The 21940-nt window shown below is 35.9% G+C and overlaps 1 protein-coding gene across 19 annotated transcripts in view; it reads left to right on the top strand.

The window, feature by feature from the left end:
- The window catches only part of SUPT20H (SPT20 homolog, SAGA complex component), a 39810-nt gene that overhangs the window by 7801 nt on the left and 10069 nt on the right, over nt 1–21940 (top strand). For 10 of the 19 annotated variants that reach the window (XM_047756142.1, XM_047756133.1, XM_047756141.1 and 7 more), the window contains 15 exons: nt 2190–2319; nt 3290–3393; nt 6158–6274; nt 6392–6445; nt 9273–9412; nt 10951–11107; nt 11207–11263; nt 14125–14196; nt 15177–15334; nt 16879–16905; nt 17468–17500; nt 18047–18164; nt 19104–19206; nt 19376–19534; nt 21248–21554. In XM_047756142.1, the coding sequence (XP_047612098.1) occupies nt 2190–2319; nt 3290–3393; nt 6158–6274; nt 6392–6445; nt 9273–9412; nt 10951–11107; nt 11207–11263; nt 14125–14196; nt 15177–15334; nt 16879–16905; nt 17468–17500; nt 18047–18164; nt 19104–19206; nt 19376–19534; nt 21248–21554 (1736 nt within the window). The remainder of the gene's footprint in view (nt 1–2189; nt 2320–3289; nt 3394–6157; nt 6275–6391; nt 6446–9272; nt 9413–10950; nt 11108–11206; nt 11264–14124; nt 14197–15176; nt 15335–16878; nt 16906–17467; nt 17501–18046; nt 18165–19103; nt 19207–19375; nt 19535–21247; nt 21555–21940) is intronic. The other 9 variants (XM_047756146.1, XM_047756148.1, XM_047756144.1 and 6 more) reach the window with 6 other exon arrangements.

Genomic DNA, 21940 nt, shown 5'->3' with positions numbered 1-21940 from the left:
GGGAACTTACATATGTAGTGGGTGCAGTTAAAAAAAACTAACCAACAGGAGTTCCTGTTGTGGTGCAGCAGAAGCGAATCCAACTAGTGACCATGAGATTATGGGTTCATTTCCTGGCCTTGCTGAGTGGGTTAAGGATCTGGCATTGCCTTGAGCTGTGCTGTAGGTTGCAGACGAGGCTCAGATCCTGCGTTGCTGTGGCTCTGGAGTAGGCTGGCAGCCATAGCGCTGATTCAACCCCTAGTCCATATGTGCTTGTGTGGCCCTAAAAGGCAACAACAACAAAAAACATAACAACCAACAGAATTTAAGTGAGTAAATTTAAAGATCTAATTAGCTTTATTAAACAGTTCATGAATTGGGCAACATCTCATCTGTCAGATATTCTGAGGAGTTACACAACATGGAAGGCTTTTATGATATGAAGGGCAGGACAAGGAAAGAAAGTCATCAGCAAGGAAAAAATGAGAGTTCATTGGATGAAAGTAAAAGTTGAGGAGATGACAGCTTTTCTTTGGCTGGGTTGCAGTCCTTTTCCATTCACTTGCTTATTGCTGGGCAAAAAGAAAGTCTTTCTTCCCCAGTTGGAGAAGTAAAGTAGTTGTGTTTCCTGTTTGGGAGTACAAGGTAATTCCCTTCCTGATGGAATCCGCACCTCTTTGGGGTAATTGATGATAAGTGATGTGGCGTGAGAGCTCCCTCTAAAGGCCTTTCCCACTCTAGTTTTATTTGAGGTTTCCTTTTCACAGTATACACTTGTAAGCTGTCACCACAGTCAATATAATGAGCACATAGCCATTACCTCAGAGGCAGAACTAAGATAGGAGAGTTACATAAATAAAGATCCTAAATCAGGGTTGATAGCCATTGTCCATTAGCCAAACCTGGCCCACAGCGTGTTTTTATACATGAACTTTTAGTGGAATCCAACAACACTCCTTGGCTTATATCTTGTCTCTGGCTGATTTTGAGGTAAATACAGAGTTGAGTAGTTGCAACACAGACCATATTGGGCCACAAGCATAAAGTACTATGTGGTCCTTGAAGACATTTTCTGTCTTTACATCAGAGTTGTTAAAAGTTGCTTTGCTTTTTTAAATTTTTCAAAATACAGCTTTTTGCTTCTATGATGACCATAGATCAAGAATTTATAATTTCTCTCTGCATGTGATTATATATATACATTTAATATAAGATACTCAAAATGATTTGTTTTTAGAGAACCTACAAAAGTAAATATTCTGTTGACTGACAGAAGATTTCCTTCACAAAAAAAGATTTGATGAAAAGAATTGTATCTGTAGGGGGCTTTCATTTTACATTGTATGCATTGCTTATTTTTTTCTTTCTTTCTTTTTTTTTCTTTTTTTTTTTTTTTTTTTGCTTTTTTAGGGCCGTACCTGCAGCACATGGAGGTTCCCAGGCTAGGGGTTGAATTGGAGCCACAACTGCAGGCCTATGCCACAGCCACAGCAACATCAGATCCGAGCCACATCTGCGACTACACCACAGCTCACAGCAACACCAGATGCTTAACCCACTAAGCAAGGCCAGGGATTGAACCTGCAACCTCATGGTTCCTAGTTGGATTTGTTTCTTCTGCACCATGACAGGAATTCCAAAATTGTATGCATTTCTAAAATAATGGATATTGATGTATGTGTGTTATAGTTCCTGATAGTTTTTTGTTTGTTTTAGCAGAGTGGTTTCTAAGGAGCTGTTACATTAAATTTACAGAAAATTACTTAAATTTATGTCCTCTTACCAGCTAGATATTTTTGGGCTTAATATTTTCAGCTAATTAGAACTATTGAACTTCTTTGGATAGTACAATCAAAGAGAATGCTCCAAATTATTTATTTATTTAGATTTATACTTAATAGAAACTAATTATATGTTATAATTAACTTTAAAAATAGTTATTTAAAATATTCACATTTAATGGTTTTCCTTCTTAATTTTTGCTACCTATGTACTCAGAGGTACATATATTCTATTTATATTGTTTTATAGATCACTAGTTTTTCTTTGTGATCTTTGCATAAAACATAAAAATGGATCAAAGTTAAGTCTACATTGGATGTGAAGGGAGCACCAAAAGATCAATTCAGGTCTGATTTTGTTAAATGATAACATTTTTTGTTACAGTTAGGCTGAATTATTTTCATGAGCACTGCCTCTTTTTAAAGCAGAAATTAAGAAGAAATGTGAACTTGTTAGAGAAGCTTGTTATGCAAGAGACGTTGTCATGTTTAGTGGTCAACCTGTATCCAGGAAATGAAGGATACTCACTGATGCTCAGGGGAAAAAATGGATCAGGTAAGAACCTCCAGAGGGCAGTAGCTACGCAAATCCCTCTGCTAGGTAGGATGTGCTGTCTTTTAAAAGTGGCTTTTTAACTTGCTAACTCTTACAGATCAGTTGTGACTTGATAAAAGAAAACTTGGATTCCAACTTTTCCTCTCTCTGATGTTTTGTTGTAATGTTAGACATTATCTCTAGTATGATTAGCCTTCCTCTATTTGAGAATTATTCTGATTGAGATATATCTTTGAAGTTAAATGATGAAAGACATAATTTTAAAATAATTGTCAAAATTTCTCTTTTTCCTATTGCTGTTTATATACTTAAAATAACAAAGTGTTTTAAAGTATGTTATTCTGTGTTTTAGATATACTTTGAGTCTGAAGGTATCAAAGTTCAGCAGACTCACTGCCTTTTGAATAGTTTTCACGTGTTAGCATCTTATTCTTGCAATGTGAATACGAAGAGAGTTTTAAAATATAGTCTCAGATTTCACTAAAGAGGCATTTTAATTTTGATATGGGTTCTAAAAGGAACTTACCTGGTTAGAATTTTTTATGTTGGTTGTTTATTGTAAAATTTAACACCAAGAGAATTTTGTTCTATAAGTGACCATTTTTCAGAAGTGATAACCTACTTATTCTGATTTCCAGATTAGATAAAGTTCAAGGAAATTTTGGTTACTAGGTGTTGGAATTTTGTCATATTCTGATTATTGTACTGCTGGTTGTGATTTGTTTCATGATTGTTGTGCTGGATGTTTTTCTGTATTATGTTAGGTGTTTTTCTCCCTTCTGGTCTAATACTCTATATGGAAGATCAATTTTTTTTTAGCAATATATAAAGTGATTTATTTGTAAGACTTAAAGAAGGACTTCAGGGGAGCTTTTGGCTTTATTCTCTCTATTTTTTATGAGAAGTTACTTAAATTATTACCAACCCTTTTTGGTGAGCTTGATCACTTTCAGAAACTCTATGTTTTAAGATTCTGAGACCATTCGACTGCCTTATGAAGAAGGGGAATTGCTTGAATACTTGGATGCAGAAGAATTACCTCCTATTTTGGTTGATCTCCTAGAAAAATCTCAGGTACAAAATTTTTCTCTTTCAGGTGTCTTTAGATTTGCTAACTGTATGTTGTTTTGTGATACAGATATTTAGTTTTGTTCTCAACAGTGCTTAGAACATGAAATAAGACATTATACATAGCTATATGAAAATTGGTTTATTGTAGGTTGTTTATTCTTTTAGGCTGTACTGAAACATATAGTTTTAGTTGATTCTTTTAAAATCGCTGTAACATTTAGTTCATCCATGGATATCTCCCTCAGCTACAGTCAAGAAGTTATGGAAAGAGTTTCTTTGTGGTACAGTGCATTAAGGATCTGGCATAGTCACTGCAACAATTCAGGTTGCTGCTGTGGCATGAGTTTGATCCCTGCCCAGAAACTTCCACGTGCTAATGGCAGCGGAAAAAAAAAAAAAGATATTATGGAAGAAACTGCTTGCTTCCTTGGCTTCACACCAGCCATACTGAAGAAAAAGGAGCCATTAGATGGGATCCCCCATTTCTTCCCTGCATCCTACATCTCTGTCCACACTTTCTGCCTGCCTTCCTGTTAAAATGAATGAAGTAAGCTGTTCCTGAGGCATCCTCTCCTCTTGTGTTCTGGATCCTTCTCCTCCTTCTCAAGGACTTGCAACTTTAACCTTCCTCTCTTCTATTCTCTATTTTCCTCTCTCTGTTACATAAGAATATAAGCATATTGTACTGTCTCTCAACTTTAAAAAAACCAATTATTTTCTGTTCTCATCTTAATTGAGATTGGTCTCCTAGCAAAGTTCAGTGTAAACAACTCCTTCCTCCTTGAAACACTCTTGTTTTGGCTCCTGAGGCATCACCTTTCTGGCTTTTCTCTTCCCTCTATTTTTTCAGTCTTTTTTGCTATCACCTCTGTTTCCTCATATATATGTTCAGGGTTCAGTCCTAAGTACTCTATTGTTTAGTAACATCCTCCAGCTGGATAATCTCAAACAGCTTTATGAATTTTAAAACATGACATTTAATCTTTGTGCCTTATTTTTACTGGGATATATAATAGGTTCTTTGGACTTACAATGACAAAACGGAACTTTTTATTTCTACCTCGGACTAGTTTCCAATCTAATGGATGACTCTTCTCTTAACCTTTCACATTCAGTCCTTCAGCAAGTGTTAACTATGCCTTCAAAATATATGGTCATGACCTTCTACAGTTAACCTTGACAAACTTCCTGTTTTCATTCTTGAACCCAGAAATCAGTTTTCTGCGGACAACAAGATTAATCTTACAAAACAAAACAAGTCAAAAAGCAACTAAGTTCCCTGCTTAAAGTTCTCTGGTGTCTTCTCAGTGTACAAAACCCCTGCCTTTCTGTTTGTCTTCACCTCCTGGTTCTCATCGCCACTCACTACACTCCAGCCATCCACTCCTTTCCATTCTAAAATACACCAAGCTTAGCCCTGTGTTACTCACCTGCTGTTCCTTCTGTTTGGAATGCTGTGTCTCAGATGTGTGGCCCTTTGTTGTGATTCAGGTCTTAGCTGAAAATCGCTCCTTGGGAGAGTTACTATCTGAGCACAAGGTCTGCATTAGCCCCTCCCTGTTTTATTTCCCTTGTAGCATTCACTTATTAAGTATTTATTCATTTACATGTTTATTGTCTGTATTCCCACTCTGAGAGCAAGTATCTCCCCACTTTATCTGTGAAGCTTCTTGGATAGTGTGCAGCACATAGTTCATATTATAGTGGCTTAGTAAATGTTGGTTAAAAGCATGAGCATAATAGTGACTAATGACGTGGCGGTCACAGTGCCCGCTGAAAGTTCTGAGTAGGTAAAAAAACAGTACCATAAGCAACTATAGCAAGAGATAATTAGCAAGACTTGAGTGATAAAGATTCTAACCTTGGGTCTTAGAAAACAGACTAGAAAAGAATATCTTTAACAGAAGATTATTATTTGAATTAATGTTAGCTTTCTTCCTCTTGCTACTAAAGCCTGTCTGCCAGAAATTTTAACAGAGCAAATATAGCAGTTGTATCCTTAAGCTGAAATTCGGGCATGCTTATTGATAATTTATACAATGACAAGGTTAGCAATTTACAACAATGAAAAGGTTATCAAGTGAGCCAATGAGTAGTCAGGAAGAACAGCAGTTCCAGTGATCTGTAACAGTAGTAGTATATAAATGCTAAATGTCAGTCTGTAACTAGGAATTGACAGTGTTAAACTGCTTCTTGAGTCATAGTGGAGAACATGAAACAATGCCTTTTTAAGGGTTTATGTGGTGGTACATCCATCAAGAAATTCCATTTAAAAGTGTGTGAATGAGAAATAGCAACAAGAACAACAACAGCAAAAAAGACAAAAGACAAAAATAAAAAAATAAAGGAGTTCCCGTCGTGGCGCAGTGGTTAACGAATCCGACTAGGAACCATGAGGTTGCGGGTTCGGTCCCTGCCCTTGCTCAGTGGGTTAACGATCCGGCGTTGCCATGAGCTGTGGTGTAGGTCGCAGACGAGGCTCGGATCCCGTGTGGCTGTGGCTCTGGTGTAGGCCGGTGGCTACAGCTCCGATTCGACCCCTAGCCTGGGAACCTCCATATGCCTCGGGAGCGGCCCAAGAAATAGCAACAACAACAACAACAACAAAAAAGACAAAAGACAAAAATAAAAAAATAAAAATAAATAAAAATAAAAGTGTGTGAATGATCAGAACCATTGCACAAGAATGTAAAGAATATGAAATAGTCAATGTAAACCTGTTTATTTAGGTTTTTGAAAAATTGCATTTACTTTTCGCTCAAAACAGGTTAATATTTTTCATTGTGGATGTGTCATAGCAGAAATACGTGACTACAGGCAGTCAAATAATATGAAATCTCCTGGTTACCAAAGTAGGCACATTCTCTTACGTCCAACAATGCAGGTAAGGAGGAATGCTTAATTAAGAAGTATTATTTCACATTTTACTTGGAGTTTTATTAAATGTCTTCATGTGTTTGTATGCATGTATGTTAATGTGTTTTTAAAATTTTTCTTGTAGACACTAATCTGTGATGTGCACTCAATAACAAGTGATAACCATAAATGGACCCAGGTTAGTTCGGTTTCTTTCTTTTTTTTTTTTTATTTTTTAATCCCAAACAGATAATAAATAGGATGAAATAACAAGTTAAGCAGAAGGTATTTTCTACAAAGATACAGTAATTCTTCAAAGAACTAGAACAGTTCAGTCATAGTTGCTTTAGAACATGGTACAATAGGATCAGGTTGACCTAATGCCCAATGTGAAACATACTTTTTTATCCTCTCTCAAATAGAATGTCTAGTTTGCACTATGAATACAAATAGGTAATTGATTTTCTCTTATCTAGGATTCTAAAGCAGAACTAGCCTGTATTTTGGGGGGTTTTTTTTGTTTGTTTGTTTTTTCCATCCATATTGGTTGCAACTCTAGTGGACCTCTCCCTCCATCTCTGAGAATAGCCCAGGTTATCCTCCAATGCTGGCTCAGTACATATGAGGTGCCCACTTAAAAGTGTTCACTTATCTCTGTTACTAAAAAGAGGAATAGTTACTAAACTAAAGAAAATATAAATTATGAAAATCATTCTAGCTGTGAAGTATGATTATAAAGTAAGGTTTGGTTCATCAGTAAATATCAAGTATTGCATTGTAGTTTGACCTGTAATCTTCGTTTACAAGAAGGTTAAAAGCTATTAAAAGAGTATTCAAAAACAAATGCATTGGGCACTATTCCAGCTTCCTAAGACATCAGTTTCTTTCTCTGAAGATTGAAAAATAAAGGGACTGTAGGCTTTATTGTCTCTTCAAGGAAAATTCTTTAGAAAAATTTCAGCTAACGGGTAAAAGAAATGATAGACTTAAAAATGTCATCAGCTTGGAAATTTTAATGAATTGATGAGTCTAGATGGCTGTATTTCTTAGATTTGAAAAACCTATAATCTGACTAAGCCCTCTGGTCTAATAATGGGACAGTCAGTCATTGTCTCCTCATGTGATGGATGAAAAAATACACGGTAGTACCATTGAAGAACTCTTGTTAAAAAAAAAATAGAACTTTCTGGAGTTCCCGTCGTGGCGCAGTGGTTAACGAATCCGACTAGGAACCATGAGGTTGCGGGTTCGGTCCCTGCCCTTGCTCAGTGGGTTAATGATCCAGCGTTGCCGTGAGCTGTGGTGTAGGTTGCAGATGCGGCTCGGATCCCGAGTTGCTGTGGCTCTGGTGTAGGCCGGTGGCTACAGCTCCGATTCGACCCCTAGCCTGGGAACCTCCATATGCCGCGGGAGCGGCCCAAGAAATAGCAAAAAGACCAAAAAAAAAAAAAATAGAACTTTAATTTAAATCAAGCCTCTGCATCTAACCAACAGTTGAAAAGTAAGTAGAGAAGCCATTAAACAACATGGATGTGAGGAAGCAGTTGGCCAAATCCCAACAAATCACTTGCGTGAGAAAAGGAAAAATGATGGATGAGGTGATCATTACAGAATTTTAAAAAAAGGGAAAATGTTTAAGGGAGGTAAAAACCAAATACATTGTTAGGCCCTGGTTGGGTTCAAATTCAAACAAACCAATTAAAAACACACTTTTGAGATAATGAGAATTTAAATCTAGACTAGACATTAGAGGTTTTTAATAGGTAGCAGTGCACGCTTAAGGATTTTCAGATGAAAAATAGAAGATCAGAGATTTATTAAAATTACTCCAGGAAAACCAAAAGAAAAGAGGGGCAGTCACTAAATAAAATTGGGTGTTGGTACATGGGTGTCATATTTCTGTTTTGTGTACTTTTGACAATTTCTGTAATGAAAAGTTGAGGGAGTTCCCATTGTGGCTCAGCAGAAATGAATCCAACTAGTATCCATGAGGATGCAAGTTTGATCTCTGGCCTCGTTCAGTGAGTTAAGGATCCAGAGTTGCCGAGAGCTGTGGTGTGGGTCACAGACATGGCTCATATTCCACGTTGCTGTGGTTGTGGTATAGGCCAGTGGCTACAGTTTTGATTCAGCCCCTAGCCTAGGAACTTCCATATGCCATGGGTACAGCCCTTTAAAAAAAAAAAAGTTGAAAAAAATTTATTGAAAGGAGCAATTTTCCCTTTTTTTGCAAAAAATCTTAATCAGCAGTAATAGTAATTAACTCATTTGACTTTTAAAATGTGTAGTTATAGCCATTATAAATTTTGGAGTTGGGTGTATAGAGTTTACACAATATTAGTGGAGTCATTTTTATTTTATTTTTTTGCTTTTTAGGGGTGCACCTGCAGCATATGGAAGTTCCCAGGCTAGGGGTCGAATTGGAGCTACAGCTGCCAGCCTACACCACAGGTACAGCAACACCAGATCTGAGCCATGTCTGTGATCTAGACCACAGCCCATGGCAACACTACGGAGCGAGGCCAGGAATGAACCTGCATCCTCATGGATACTAGTCGGGTTGGCTTTCGCTGAGCCACAATGGGAACTCCCATTTTTATTCTTGTTATGAAGTTGAGTATAGAATGAACCTGTTAACCTCAGTTACTGAAAGTGCTGTCATCCATCTTAATCCTGTAAGCTTTGTGGAAGCAGAGGATTTTATCTGTTGTGTTCACTGATATATCCCCAACATCTAGAACAGTGACTCACACATTGTAGGTGCTTAGTAAATATTTGTTTGGTTAGTGGATAGGCAGTCTTACAATTTGACTGCTTTGTACACTGTACAAATTACTGAATTTTCATTAGTAGTTTAATTATGCTATCAAGTTTCTAAAGTTTACACACTTAAGCTGGAACTTGAAATACTGTATTTTACTGTACTCCTTAGCAGAAAATATTCCAAGGACTATTTCTAGATTAAGTGATATGTGTGATTTGGAAATCTTAAATCTGGCTTTGATATATGATCTTAAACATTTCAGGAAGACAAACTTTTGCTTGAGAGCCAGTTGATTCTAGCTACAGCCGAACCACTGTGTCTTGATCCTTCTATAGCCGTAACCTGCACTGCAAACAGATTGCTCTATAATAAGCAAAAGATGAACACGCGCCCAATGAAACGGTAATTAACTTTGTGGAAGGATAAACCCAAAAGATGATCCTTAGAGAGGTAGCTCTAAATTTTGCCATTTATGGTATTTTTTCCCTCTAACATGTAAAAGTGCTCTGATTTTTTTAAATTTGATTTTTAATAGCCTTTCACTACTTTTTTTGTGTAAGAATTTTTTTTTATATACTTTGCTTTATGTTGAAGTGATGCATTCTTTGAATTCTTTTGAAGAACATTCTACCTATAGGTTTCAGTCTGTTCACCAAAAACATAAAAATTTCTTTCTCTTTTTTTTCACTTTTTTTCTTTGGGAAAAAGTGATCACTGTTTGAGAGGTCAGTTTATAATTAAATGCCCTTTTATAACATAGTAGTTTGTCTTATGAATATTTTAGGTATCTCCTCTACTTAATAAAGTACGAGAATGCAGGGAGCTGATGGCACAACAGATTAAGGATCTGGCATTGTCACTGCAGCAACTTGGGTCATGGGTTAATCCGTGGCCCAGGAACTTCCATATGCCATAGGCAAGGCCAAAAAAAAAAAAAAAGGGAGTAAAAGAATGCATATTAATTTGGATTCCAGTTATATTTGGCTCATCTGTAAGTTCTTTTTGCATAATTGAGTTGCCCACTTTGGATCTTCTTCAGGTTTGAAAGGGCTCAAATAACCTATCCATTTTCTAAATTCCCTGGTTTTACCATTGAAATAATATGTGCTGGGGTAAAGGTACAGCTTTGGAAAGAGTGAAATAAGTCCATAGAGGATCCATCTGCAGGCCTTTAAAGTCTCTTTCTATCTCTGTCCACATTTCTCCATCCCCATTTGCCAGTGCCTTAGTCCAAGCCACCATCTGACTTCTGTAATAAACTTCTTCCTAACTGGTCTTCCTATTGCATCTTTCTCCATTTTGGTCTATTCACCACATAAGCAAACCAGAGTAATACTTTAAAAACCTCAAAGCTGATCATGCTACCACTTGCTTGAGTTCTTCTAAAACCATCCCATTGTACTTCACATTCAATCTAAACACGTTATCATTCATCTGCAAGGTCCCTGCCTCGCTCTTTGACCTAATCTGTGTGGACCCTGGTGCTCTGGTCCCAGACGCAGTTTTCTGTTTTAAAAACAAGCCAATTTGTTCCTGCCTTGGCATCTTTTAAAGTTCTTCTCTTTGCTTCAAATGCTCATTCCATAGCTGACCTTTCCATAGCTTGTTACATCTTGTCATATACAGCTCATGCATTTCTTTAGAGTCCTTCCCTTCTCTTCCCTAATGTTGCCCTCTATCACTATCACAGTACCCTGTTTTTTTCTCCTAGTGCTTATTGTTCTTGTTTACTTGTGAATGTCTGTTTTCCCTTCTGGACACTTAGCTCCATGGTTTGTCTTGTTCATTTTTATTTTGCCAGTGCCTAGGACATTGCTTGGCAAGTGACAGTGTTCTACAAATATCTGTGATTTAATCACACATTTAACACTTAACTAATTTAAACTATATTTATTCTGAGTTTATTTTATTAGCTTTGTTCTAATCTCTTAATATTTCAGGTGTTTCAAGAGATATTCCAGATCCTCTCTGAACCGGCAGCAGGATCTGTCTCATTGTCCACCTCCTCCTCAGCTAAAATTACTTGATTTCTTACAAAAAAGGAAGGAAAGAAAAGCAGGTCAGCATTATGACCTCAAAATCTCTAAAGCAGGAAATGTAAGTATATATTTTTAAATGAAGTTTATTATTATGCTAAATGCCTTGCCTAATTTTGAATTTTCGATATATTTATTTATACTGTTTTTAATTTTTTAGTGTGTAGATATGTGGAAACGGAGCCCCTGTAATTTGTCCATACCTTCTGAAGTGGATGTAAGTCAGTTCATGAATTGCACTGAATTTCACATAAGGTTCCTAAGTTTCACTAATACTTACACTTTGAGAAAACAAAGACTCTTTTTTTTAAAAAAAATTATTTATTCATTTAAAGAATGAAAGATTCTTTAAATTTTATAGTGCTTTACAATTTTCAGAAGTTTGACACACAATTTTATGTAATCCCATGATAACCCTTTTTTTCCCCCTGTTGGTATGTTGCCCCTCCACCCTTCCCTCCCCTCACTGGTAACCCTAGTTTGTTCTATCTGTGCAAAGACTCTCTTTTTTAAAATTTTATTGGAATATGGTTGACTTACAAAGTTGTGTTAATTTCAGGCATACAGCAAAGTAAATCAGTTACATATATACATATATACATTCCTTTTCAGATTCTTGTCCCATATAAGGTATTACATAGTATTGAATGAATTTCCCAGTACTATACCGTAAGGTCTTGTTATCCATCTGTTTTATATATAGTAGTGTATATATATCAATCCCAACCCCCTAATTTCTCCCCCCAACCCCTCCATGATTTGTCTTTGGTAAACATTAGTTTGGCTTTGAAATCTTTGAGTCTGTTTCTGTTTTGTGAGTTCTATTATATCATTTCTATTAGACTCCACCTATTAGTGATCTCAGATGGTATTTGTCCTTCTCTGACTTATTTCACTTAGTATGATAATTTCTGGGTCCATCCATGTTGCTGCAAATGTCATCATTTCATTCCTTTTTATGGCTGAGTAATATTCCATTGTATATATGTACTACATATCTTCCTTATCCAGTCTTCTGTTGAGGGACGTTTAGGTTGCTTTCATGTCTTAGCAATAGTGCAGCAGTCAACATTGGGGTGCATGTATCTTTTCAAATTATGATTTTCTCTGGACATATGCGAGAGTAGGATTACTGAATCATATGGTAGTTCTACATTTAGTTTTTTAAGGAACCTCCATACTGTTCTCCATATTGGTTGTACCAGCTTACATTCACAGCAGCAGTATAGGAGAGTTCTCCATACCCTCTCCAGCATTTGTTTGTAGACTTTTTGATGACGGCCATTCTGAGGACTCTTATTTGTTAAATCAACTGCTCATTTTCAGAAGCTATATTCTTTCACATTAACATGTCTAAGAATATAACTCAATAACAGAGGTCTGTGTTTAGAGCAGGAATAATATTATATTACATTATTAAGAATAACCAAAAAACTCAAAAATGTGAAAAAAGATGGTACATGTTACATAGTAAAGCATAAAAAGTTTTTGATTCTTTTATAATATTTCATCATACTTACCTGATAATGCTTCTTTTCTCACTGGTTAAATTTAAAAATTAATGATGTTGGCACAGTGGCCAATATTAGGAACCTTGGGTCATATTCTTTGCTGATCCATGATGCACATGAATTATAAATGAGCAAAGATAAGAAATAGATCTTTCGATGGGAGTCCTATATTTTATACTTCTTTTTTTGTCTTTTGTCTTTTTAGGGCCTCACGTGCAGCATATGGAGGTTCCCAGGCTAGGGATCTAATCGGATCTGTTGCTACTGGCCTACACCACAGGGACAGCAATGCCAGATCAGAGCTGAGTCTGTGACCTACACCACAGCTCACGGCAATGCCAGATCCGTAACCCACTGAGCAAGGCCAAGGATCGAACCCACAACCTCATGGTTTCTACGGGAACTCCTATTTTTCTATTTCTTTCTCCTGTTTTTATTATTCACTCAACTCTTTAGAGTTGATCATTGATTTTTTTTAGTTGATCATTTTAATAGGCCTTTGCCCTTCTATATCCTTTCCAGGCTAGCACATGTACAATTCTGATTATCTGTGATTTTTTAAAAAATTGTCACAAGCATCAGGAGTAGGCTGCGTATACAGCTCAAGAAAGAACAATAACTGTGCCCCTCGAAGGAACACAGCCTGAGAAGAGATGTTTGGTGGATATACCACAGGGATATTTAGCTTTGGAGGGCAGTCTGGATATCTCAAGCAGTACTTCCCAAACTTTAATGTACATAAGAATCATGTGGATTGCTTGTTAAAATTCATCAAGTCTGGGCTAAGGCCTGAGATACTGCAGTACTGACAAGCTACTAGGTTGTGTGGTACTAGGGTCCTCAGACCAGGCTTTGTGACGTAAAGCCCTAATACAGAGTTTCTCATTCTGAGTCAGTCAGTAGGAGCATCTAGGATACCAGTTAAACATACAGATTTGAAGCACCACTTCAGACCTACTTACTGTGTCAGGTCTCCAGGGGAGGGACTTGGGAATCTGAATTTTTACCTGGTTCCCAGGTGAGTCTGTCACTCCTAAAATTGTGGTTACCAGGAAAACGAAAACGTTTGGTTCACACAGACTGGTAGAAGATACGTGGACTATATGGTCAAAGTCTGACTTGAAAGGTTTGCAAAAATTTTACCAGTTTTAATGTAACTTCCCTAGTCTCTAGTTTTGTCCCCACTGTTAGGCTGCAATTCCTGTTCCGGTGAAGACTCATCCAAAGGGAAAGATCCAGACTCTGGTTTAATCATCTCTCTAGTACTCTACTTTTCTTAAAAGACAAATGTGATACCAGCTTAATGGAATAAAAGGAGGAGGCACTTTGCAAGCAGCAGCTATGTGTTTTACATGTAATGGCAGGAGATTCTAATTTTGTTCTATTTGTGAAATCAGTTGGTCTAATTGAGTGTATATCAAGAGAATTTTAAACTGCTTAAGCATAAGTAGTTGGTGTTATTAGTGATTCAAGAATTCATGTGCTAAAAAAGCATTAAGGTAGGTTTTTCTCTTTGGTCATAATATGGATTCCATTATATCTAGTATCTCTTGATTTGATTGCTTAGGTAGAAAAATATGCCAAAGTGGAAAAGTCTATCAAATCTGATGACTCACAACCAACAGTCTGGCCAGCCCATGTAAGTAACCAGTGTAGTTTCCATTACAATGGCGTTATTTCTAATTGAGGAATCTGAAATTTTTTTTTTTTTTGGGGGGGGGCGTCTTTTTTAGGGCTGCACCCGAGGCATATGGAAGTTCCCAGGCTAGGGGTCAAATCAGAGGTACAGCTGCCAGCCTACACCACAGCTCATGGCAACACTAGATCCTTAACCTACTGAGCAAGACCAGGGATTGAACCTGCATCCTCACGGATACTAGTCAGGTTTGTTACGCCAAAGCCACAACGGGAACTCCTGGGATCTGAGTTTATTAAACATAAAGTACAGTCACCTTTACCTTGGGATCTTCTTTTATTTATTTATTTAAGAACGTTCTGGTAGTTCAGTGAATTAAAAGAAGGAACAGCTATTTAGTTTTGATTTTCACCAAGTATGGTTTCCATTCTAAAGGACAGTTTTAATGCGTAACTGCATTTTTACTTTTGTTTTGGTTGCATGTTAGTAGTTTGTTTTCTGTTTCAGATTAGTAATTAGTAAGTTTTTCTGAGGCTGTCTTTAAGGAGAAATGTTTTGTGTAAATTTCTCTAATTGTAATACCTTATTAAAGGGAGAAAAGGCATAATATATGTAATTAGGTGAATCTAGGAGTGAAACGATGGGAGATGTTTTATATGTGTAAGAGCAGAAAGACTAATGACAAATAGAAACAGGTTTGCTTTTAAAAGTTTTATCCTTTTAATATTTGCATTCATATGTTCAGTATATGAAATTCTGACATAGTCACTCAGGCTTAATTAACTAAATATCCCATTGGAAATTCATTTTCAAAGTACCACGTAAAAAAAAAATCTTGGGCTTTATTCTCTTAAGCAGTCTTAAATAGATCTATAGACTGTTCCAAGTGTCTTCTTATTGCCATATTTATTCCTGATTTTTGTTAATCCTGATTATGTATTTACTGGAGAAGGTGTTTATTTGAGATGCTCTGTATTTTTCAGGATATAAAAGATGATTATGTATTTGAATGTGAAGCTGGTAATCAGTATCAGAAAACAAAGCTGACCATTTTGCAGTCACTTGGTGATCCACTTTACTATGGTAAAATACAGCCATGTAAAGAAGATGAAGAAAGTGACAGTCAGATATCTCCATCCCAGTGAGTTCTGTTAAATACTTGTGATTGACAAAAGAAGCCATCAGAATTTACTTATATCTCCTTTGAAAGATATGCCTGTAATACCCTACTTGGTATAGTTATGTATTGCTACTTAGGCCTTTAAGCATGAAGGCTTCTGGGCAATAGTTTGTTTAAATGGGAAGCAGGTGTACTATATAAATGGAAATGGAAAAGCTCTTAAAAATACTTGGTATTTCAGCACTGCCTGTAAGGTAACAGACTCTCTGCTTAATGTCGTTAGTGGCTCTGAAATACACACACACACACAATTGTCCGTCAGTACTCAAAGGGGATTGGTTCCAGAACCCACTTGGATACCAAAATCTGCAGATGCTCGTCTCATATAAAAATGGTATAGTATTTGCATCCTCTGCACATCTTCCAACATACTTTATCTAGATTACTTATAATCCCTAATACAATGTAAATACTATGTACATAGTAGTAAATACAATTTATATGTTATATAAGTAGTTGCCAGCTCATGGCAAATTCAAGTTTTGCTTTTTGGAACTTCCTGGAATTTCTTTTCCCCTCAAATATTTTCAATCCATGGGGATGCAGAATCTGCAGGTATGGAGGGCCAACTCTGGTTTGATCTTCCTCAACTTAATGGACTGCATATATTTATTACAAGGTACCCAGCATTTAAGTTTGATTTTAATTTTTTTTTTTTTTACTATTCTGTTTTTAAATCAAGTTGCTGTTTTGAGAAGAAGGAAAAATAGAGACTCAGCAGAAAATATTAGTGGCCAGTTCTACATTAAATCATTAAAAAATACTAATTGAAACTACAGCAGAAAGACAGATTTTTAAAGAATAACCTTATCGGAGTTCTCGTTGTGGCCTAGAGGAAACAAATCTGATTAGTAGCCATGAGGATGTGGGTTTGATCCCTGGCCTCACTCAGTGTTGTGATGAGCTGTGGTTTAGGTCACAGACGCAGCTTGGATCCCCCGTTGCTGTGGCTATGGCTTAGCAACAGTAGCTCTGATTTGACCCATAGCCTGGGAACTTCAGTATGCCACACCTGCGCCCTAAAAAGCAAAAAAAAAAAAATAAAATAAAAGAATAACCCTATTGATACCTAAGTAAAAGTCAGGAAATCCTCACCTAGTGTTTATCAGATACTTTGTACAGTAGAAAAAAAAATTGTATTGGGTAAATAACAATTAAAAAAATAAAAAAATTCAGATATTTTGATTAGCTGTTTTTTAGTCTTCCTCTTAAAGATATACATTGGTCATTTTAAACAGTTATTGACTTTTCTCAAACACAAGGGAATAACTTATGTTTTCACTTTAAAAAACTGATTCAAAAAGCCAACTGATGAGATCTGTTTAATAAGAGTTGATTTTTTGCCTTTTACATCAGGACGTTGCTGCAAATATGCTGCATGATTTACTGCCTTTCCATCACTCTTCCATATTCATAAGTTACTTGATGTAATAGCTATGAAGTTAAAGTTGGAGCTTGCATTAACCAAGTTTTTTCTTTTTTTTTTTTTACATTTTATATTTCAGCTTCTCCACAGATGATCATTCAAATTGGTAATTAAAAAATAAACAAACTCACTATTTTAATCTGTTAAGAAATCATATAAATGTCAAACTCCTTTAAAAAATGTGGTAAAGACATTTTATTTGAATTGGCGATAAACTATCTTTCATGTCTAAAATGTATCTAAGATCCTACTGTGTAAACATTAATAATGACTTCCAAAATTAAAAGTTAAAGTGAGAGGAAAGCCAAAGGCCTTGCAGCAGTAGTTCAATGAATTTTGCTGTAAAGCAGACACTTGCAAGGGTGTTTAGCACTTGGTAACTTTCAGCCCAGATTTTGTTTTGAAATAAGGTTTTTTGCCAAAATAAATCTCCCTTAAATTAAATCAGCCAAATTATTCACAGAATTATTTTATAATGCATGCAAAACTTGGTCATTGCTTCACGTTTTTTAATGTGTTTTTACTTTTTTTTCTTCATGATATCTTGGTAGATTTTAACTCAATTTATAAAAATCATTGTCACTAAAACATGGAAGCCTTCAAAAGTAATCTCAAGGCTCCTTAAAACAAGTCTAATTTCTCTTCTTTTTTTTAAAAAAACAATTTAGGTTCATTATTGGATCAAAGACTGATGCTGAGAGGTAAAAATATTTGCATGTTTATTTTTTATCTGGATGGATATGATAAACTCCACTCTTAATAGAATAGAGAGTACTCCATTCAGAGTTAAGGCTTCAATTTTAATTATGCCTTAGATATTGCTAGGATTTTTTAATGGAATTAGGAAAATAACAATAATGTGTAAAATATAGCTTTATTTTAAACAAAATTTAGATATATCTACGGTAGCTAAGAAAAAGATTTTCTAGGTAATATTTTAATCATTACGTAAGTGAAAGTGGTGATTCTTTTGGCTGCCTATTGATGCAGTAATACCTGTAATTTCTGTATTAGAGACAAGATACTGAATTAGGTTTTTTTTTTAACTAGCAAAATGTTTTCAGCATTAGCTTGCCACTGAAAAATTAGAATGTCCTTTTAATAAAGAAAATGGTCTGATTTTGATTTTTGCGTTAATTTTAATAGAACTTTTTTTCATTTACAGTTACTATTCATTTCCTGTGTAATAAATTTATGTTTAAAACTGAGTTAGCTAATCTTTATCTCTTTTGTCCCTAATGTTTCAGAGTAGTCAATCAGTACCAGGAATTGGTCCAGAATGAAGCCAAATGTCCAGTGAAGATGTCACATAGCTCCAGTGGCTCAGCCAGCTTGAGTCAGCTTTCTCCAGGGAAAGAAACAGAAGTGTGTGGTTTTTTTTGTTTTTGGTTTTTGTTTTCCTGCTGTTACTTTTTTCTGCCTGATTTTTTCCCAAGGAATCTGAAAAAATGTTAAGGACATTTTTAATTTTCTTTTTATTATTTAACTTTTTATAATGAAAAATTTCAAATGTACTCAAAGGTAGAGCAAAAAGTATAATGAACATTTGTATATACTGATCACATGGCTTCAACAGTTACTTTTCTGCAAAAGGTTTAAGAGTAAAGCTTTGCTGTCATCTCACTCTGCTGTTCTCCCTCTAATTCATTTTCCCCCATCTTTCCTTTAGAAAGCTTTTATTCATCCTTTATGTATATTGTAAGTTATTTTATGGATTTCCTTTTGTGAAATTACACTCTTTTGAAACATCTCTAATACCTAATCTATAGCCATTAAGAATACTTTGCAGGAGTTCCCGTCGTGGCGCAGTGGTTAACGAATCCGACTAGGAACCATGAGGTTTCGGGTTCGGTCCCTGCGCTTGCTCAGTGGGTTAACGATCCGGCGTTGCCGTGAGCTGTGGTGTAGGGTGCAGATGCAGCTCGGATCCCGTGTTGCTGTGGCTCTGGCGTAGGCCGGTGGCTACAGCTCCGATTCGACCCCTAGCCTGGGAACCTCCATATGCTGCGGGAGCGGCCCAAGAAATAGCAAAAAGACAAAAAAAAAAAAAAAAAGAATACTTCGCAGGAGTTCTCTGGTGGCTCAGCAGTTTAAGGATCCTGCACTGTCACTGCTGTCTCGGGTCATTGCTGTGCCACAGGTTCAAAACTTGACCCTGGAACTTTCCCATGCTGTGGGCACAACCAAAAAAAAAAAGAATACTTTGCAGAGTTTTAAACTGTGTTTTCGTCCAGCAGTGTTATTAATAGGAATTTCTGATGTGACTGATTTTTAACGAGTATGCCTCATGTCACTGTCTCTTAGCAGCCTGAGACCGTGTCAGTTCAGTCTTCAGTACTAGGGAAGGGACTAAAACATCGACCTCCGCCCATCAAACTTCCCTCAAGCTCAGGGAATAGTTCTTCAGGTATTATATTCCTTACTTTTCTGTAATCTAGAGTGAGAACATGTGATCATAATCTGTTTACTCATATTTTGATTTACTCAAAATTTTGAATTATAAATGTAAGAAATAACAGAATACACAGGGTTATGAATTACAAATCTAGGAAATAGCTTTTATGTTCTCCTTCTAGGTAACTATTTTACACCACAACAGGCCAGCAGCTTTCTTAAATCTCCAACTCCTCCTCCTGCTTCTAAGCCACCCAGTCTTTCTCGGAAGTCATCTGTGGATCTCAATCAAGTTAGCATGCTTTCTCCAGCTGCCCTGTCACCTGCCAGTTCATCACAAAGTGAGTCATAGCTTAATTCTTCATTAATTCTTCATAAGCTTTTGCATTAGTGTTTCTTAAAATGGCTCTTTTTGACCAGTGAAATAGTGAAATCTAAATGTACTGTCTACTCAAAGTGTATAAGTTTTAAAAAGCTTCAGGCAAATCTCTTGTTGACTGTATGTATTGTGTTTATTGTAATTGTATTTGTTTTTCTGTATTTATGTATGCACCTTGTGTATACCTTTCTCATAGACTTGCAACCTACACATCTCCTGAAAAAAAAATAATCTGTTAGTTAAATGTGGCAATAAGACTCCAAATTATTTTTTATTCCAATGCACCCTAGGACCATTTTACATTTTATGTGCACTATGCACCTGATAGGGAAAAAGTGTCATAAGAGTTGGTGCTGCAGTCCTGTCTTTGTAAATGTGAGAAGCCAACTAGTTCCAAGGTGGTGATATAATAAACTGAAAGCCAATTTTTCAATAACACCCCTACACTCCATAAATTGTTGTCAGTTACTAAAATGTGGGATGATCATTAAAGCATTATTCTGAAGATACTAAAATATAATTTTTACTACTGAATACTTTTTTTTTTTAACATCAAGAAAAATTACTCAGGAATTCTAGCATTAGTTTGGGAGAATTTCTTCCAATTAGTAATTATCTGAGATACTTAGGTACCAACTAGCAAAAAAGCATTCCAGTTTTTTAGATTTTTTTTTATAGATAACTAATGTGTGCTAAAAAGTTTTGGTACACTGCACAGTGACAGGGTGGTCTTTGCATTAGATGTAAACATCTTCATCTTGATAGCTCAAAAGGTGTAATTTTTCTGCCTTCTTGTTTTGCACAAAGAAAAATTTATAAATTTCCTGAAAGTCTTATTCACACTTCTTATGTTGTGGGTATGGATTATGTTAATCTACTGCACACAGTTGTTACTTTAAGTAAGGGTTGAGTGACAGCTTCTGGACATTCACATTTCTTTCCTTTCTTTCTGCAGGACATGAAAGCTAAAAAAGAAAACACCTCAAGAGCTTTTGGTTTTATTTTTTTGGTTTTTGTTTTTTGTTTTCTTTTTTTTTTTAAATTGATAAACTGTGCATACTTCATTCACAACAGATTTTCTATACATTCTACATTTAAACAGAAGTACACAGTTACTGTTAAAGATGCAGTATTATCTATCAAATGTTTTGCTTTATTACTGTTTTATAAAATTTGTCAGGATAAACTTAATGTGTTAGGAATTAAACATGTACATTTAGGTGCCAAATATGATTGTTAACCATATGTAATTTATTAATATGTTCAGAGTTTATCTCAGACTGTTACAGAAAATAAGCAGTATTTCTAAATGAAGTCCTAAATTAGTGTAATCGTAAATAACAAAAATTAATTTGAATTCCTTTTAAACTTTTTAGGCCAAAGGTAGCATGTAGGAAACTATCTTCTAAATGGGTATTGTGGTAGAATATAAATGTATATTTTTACTGTTACTGTAATAGCATCTCTGATGGGATTTGTAGGTGATATACTGCATCCTTAATTGTAATTGAGTGTAGCAACACTCATGTATCGTGTAGAAATTAACACTTGCAGTTAACTGCTTAAAAAAAACTGGAACAAATTGTCAGTGCTAAGTAAGATTCCATTAACCTTATTTTAAAAAGGACTGGCCATTTATAACAAACTAGCAATTTTTATTTTTCTCAATGAGCAGGATCTGGAACTCCTAAGCCATCTACTCCTACACCAACCCCTTCATCGACCCCACACCCTCCTGATGCTCAGAGTTCAACTCCTATTACCCCTTCAGCTACCCCTACTCCCCAAGATTCAGGCTTCACCCCTCAGCCCACTTTGTTAACTCAGTTTGCTCAGCAGCAAAAGTCTCTGAGCCAGGCAATGCCTGTAACGACCATTCCTCTTTCCACCATGGTAACATCCATAACTACAGGAACCACGGCCACCCAGGTCATGGCAAACTCTGCTGGACTTAACTTCATCAATGTAGTGGGCTCTGTTTGGTAAGTTTGCAAAGATGTCCTGATTTTTTTTTTCCTGAGATATTTTCACCAATCTAAATAAATCCTTATTTGTGAAATTAAGAACAAATCGCATGTTATTTTAAGAGTATAGCTTCTATGTGGATATATACTATCTCAACAGTTATGTTTTAGTTTTAGATCATACATCTGTTACATGTATGACACTAAGGTGATACTATTTCACATTGACAGCAGCTTAGATTTTCCTGTTTTGCCTCTGCATTACCATCTTTCATTCCATTGACTAGTACATTACTCTTCCCAATTATATTTTATACCTTGATAAATATACAGTGTTTAATTTTAGCCAAACTTGCTATCACTTTCTAGCGTGAAAATGAAACTTTTAAGCTTCCAAATTGATA

Source organism: Phacochoerus africanus, chromosome 13 (assembly GCF_016906955.1).
Source record: "Phacochoerus africanus isolate WHEZ1 chromosome 13, ROS_Pafr_v1, whole genome shotgun sequence".
Lineage (NCBI taxonomy): Eukaryota > Metazoa > Chordata > Mammalia > Artiodactyla > Suidae > Phacochoerus > Phacochoerus africanus.
This window is presented reverse-complemented; position numbering and strand designations above follow the sequence as displayed.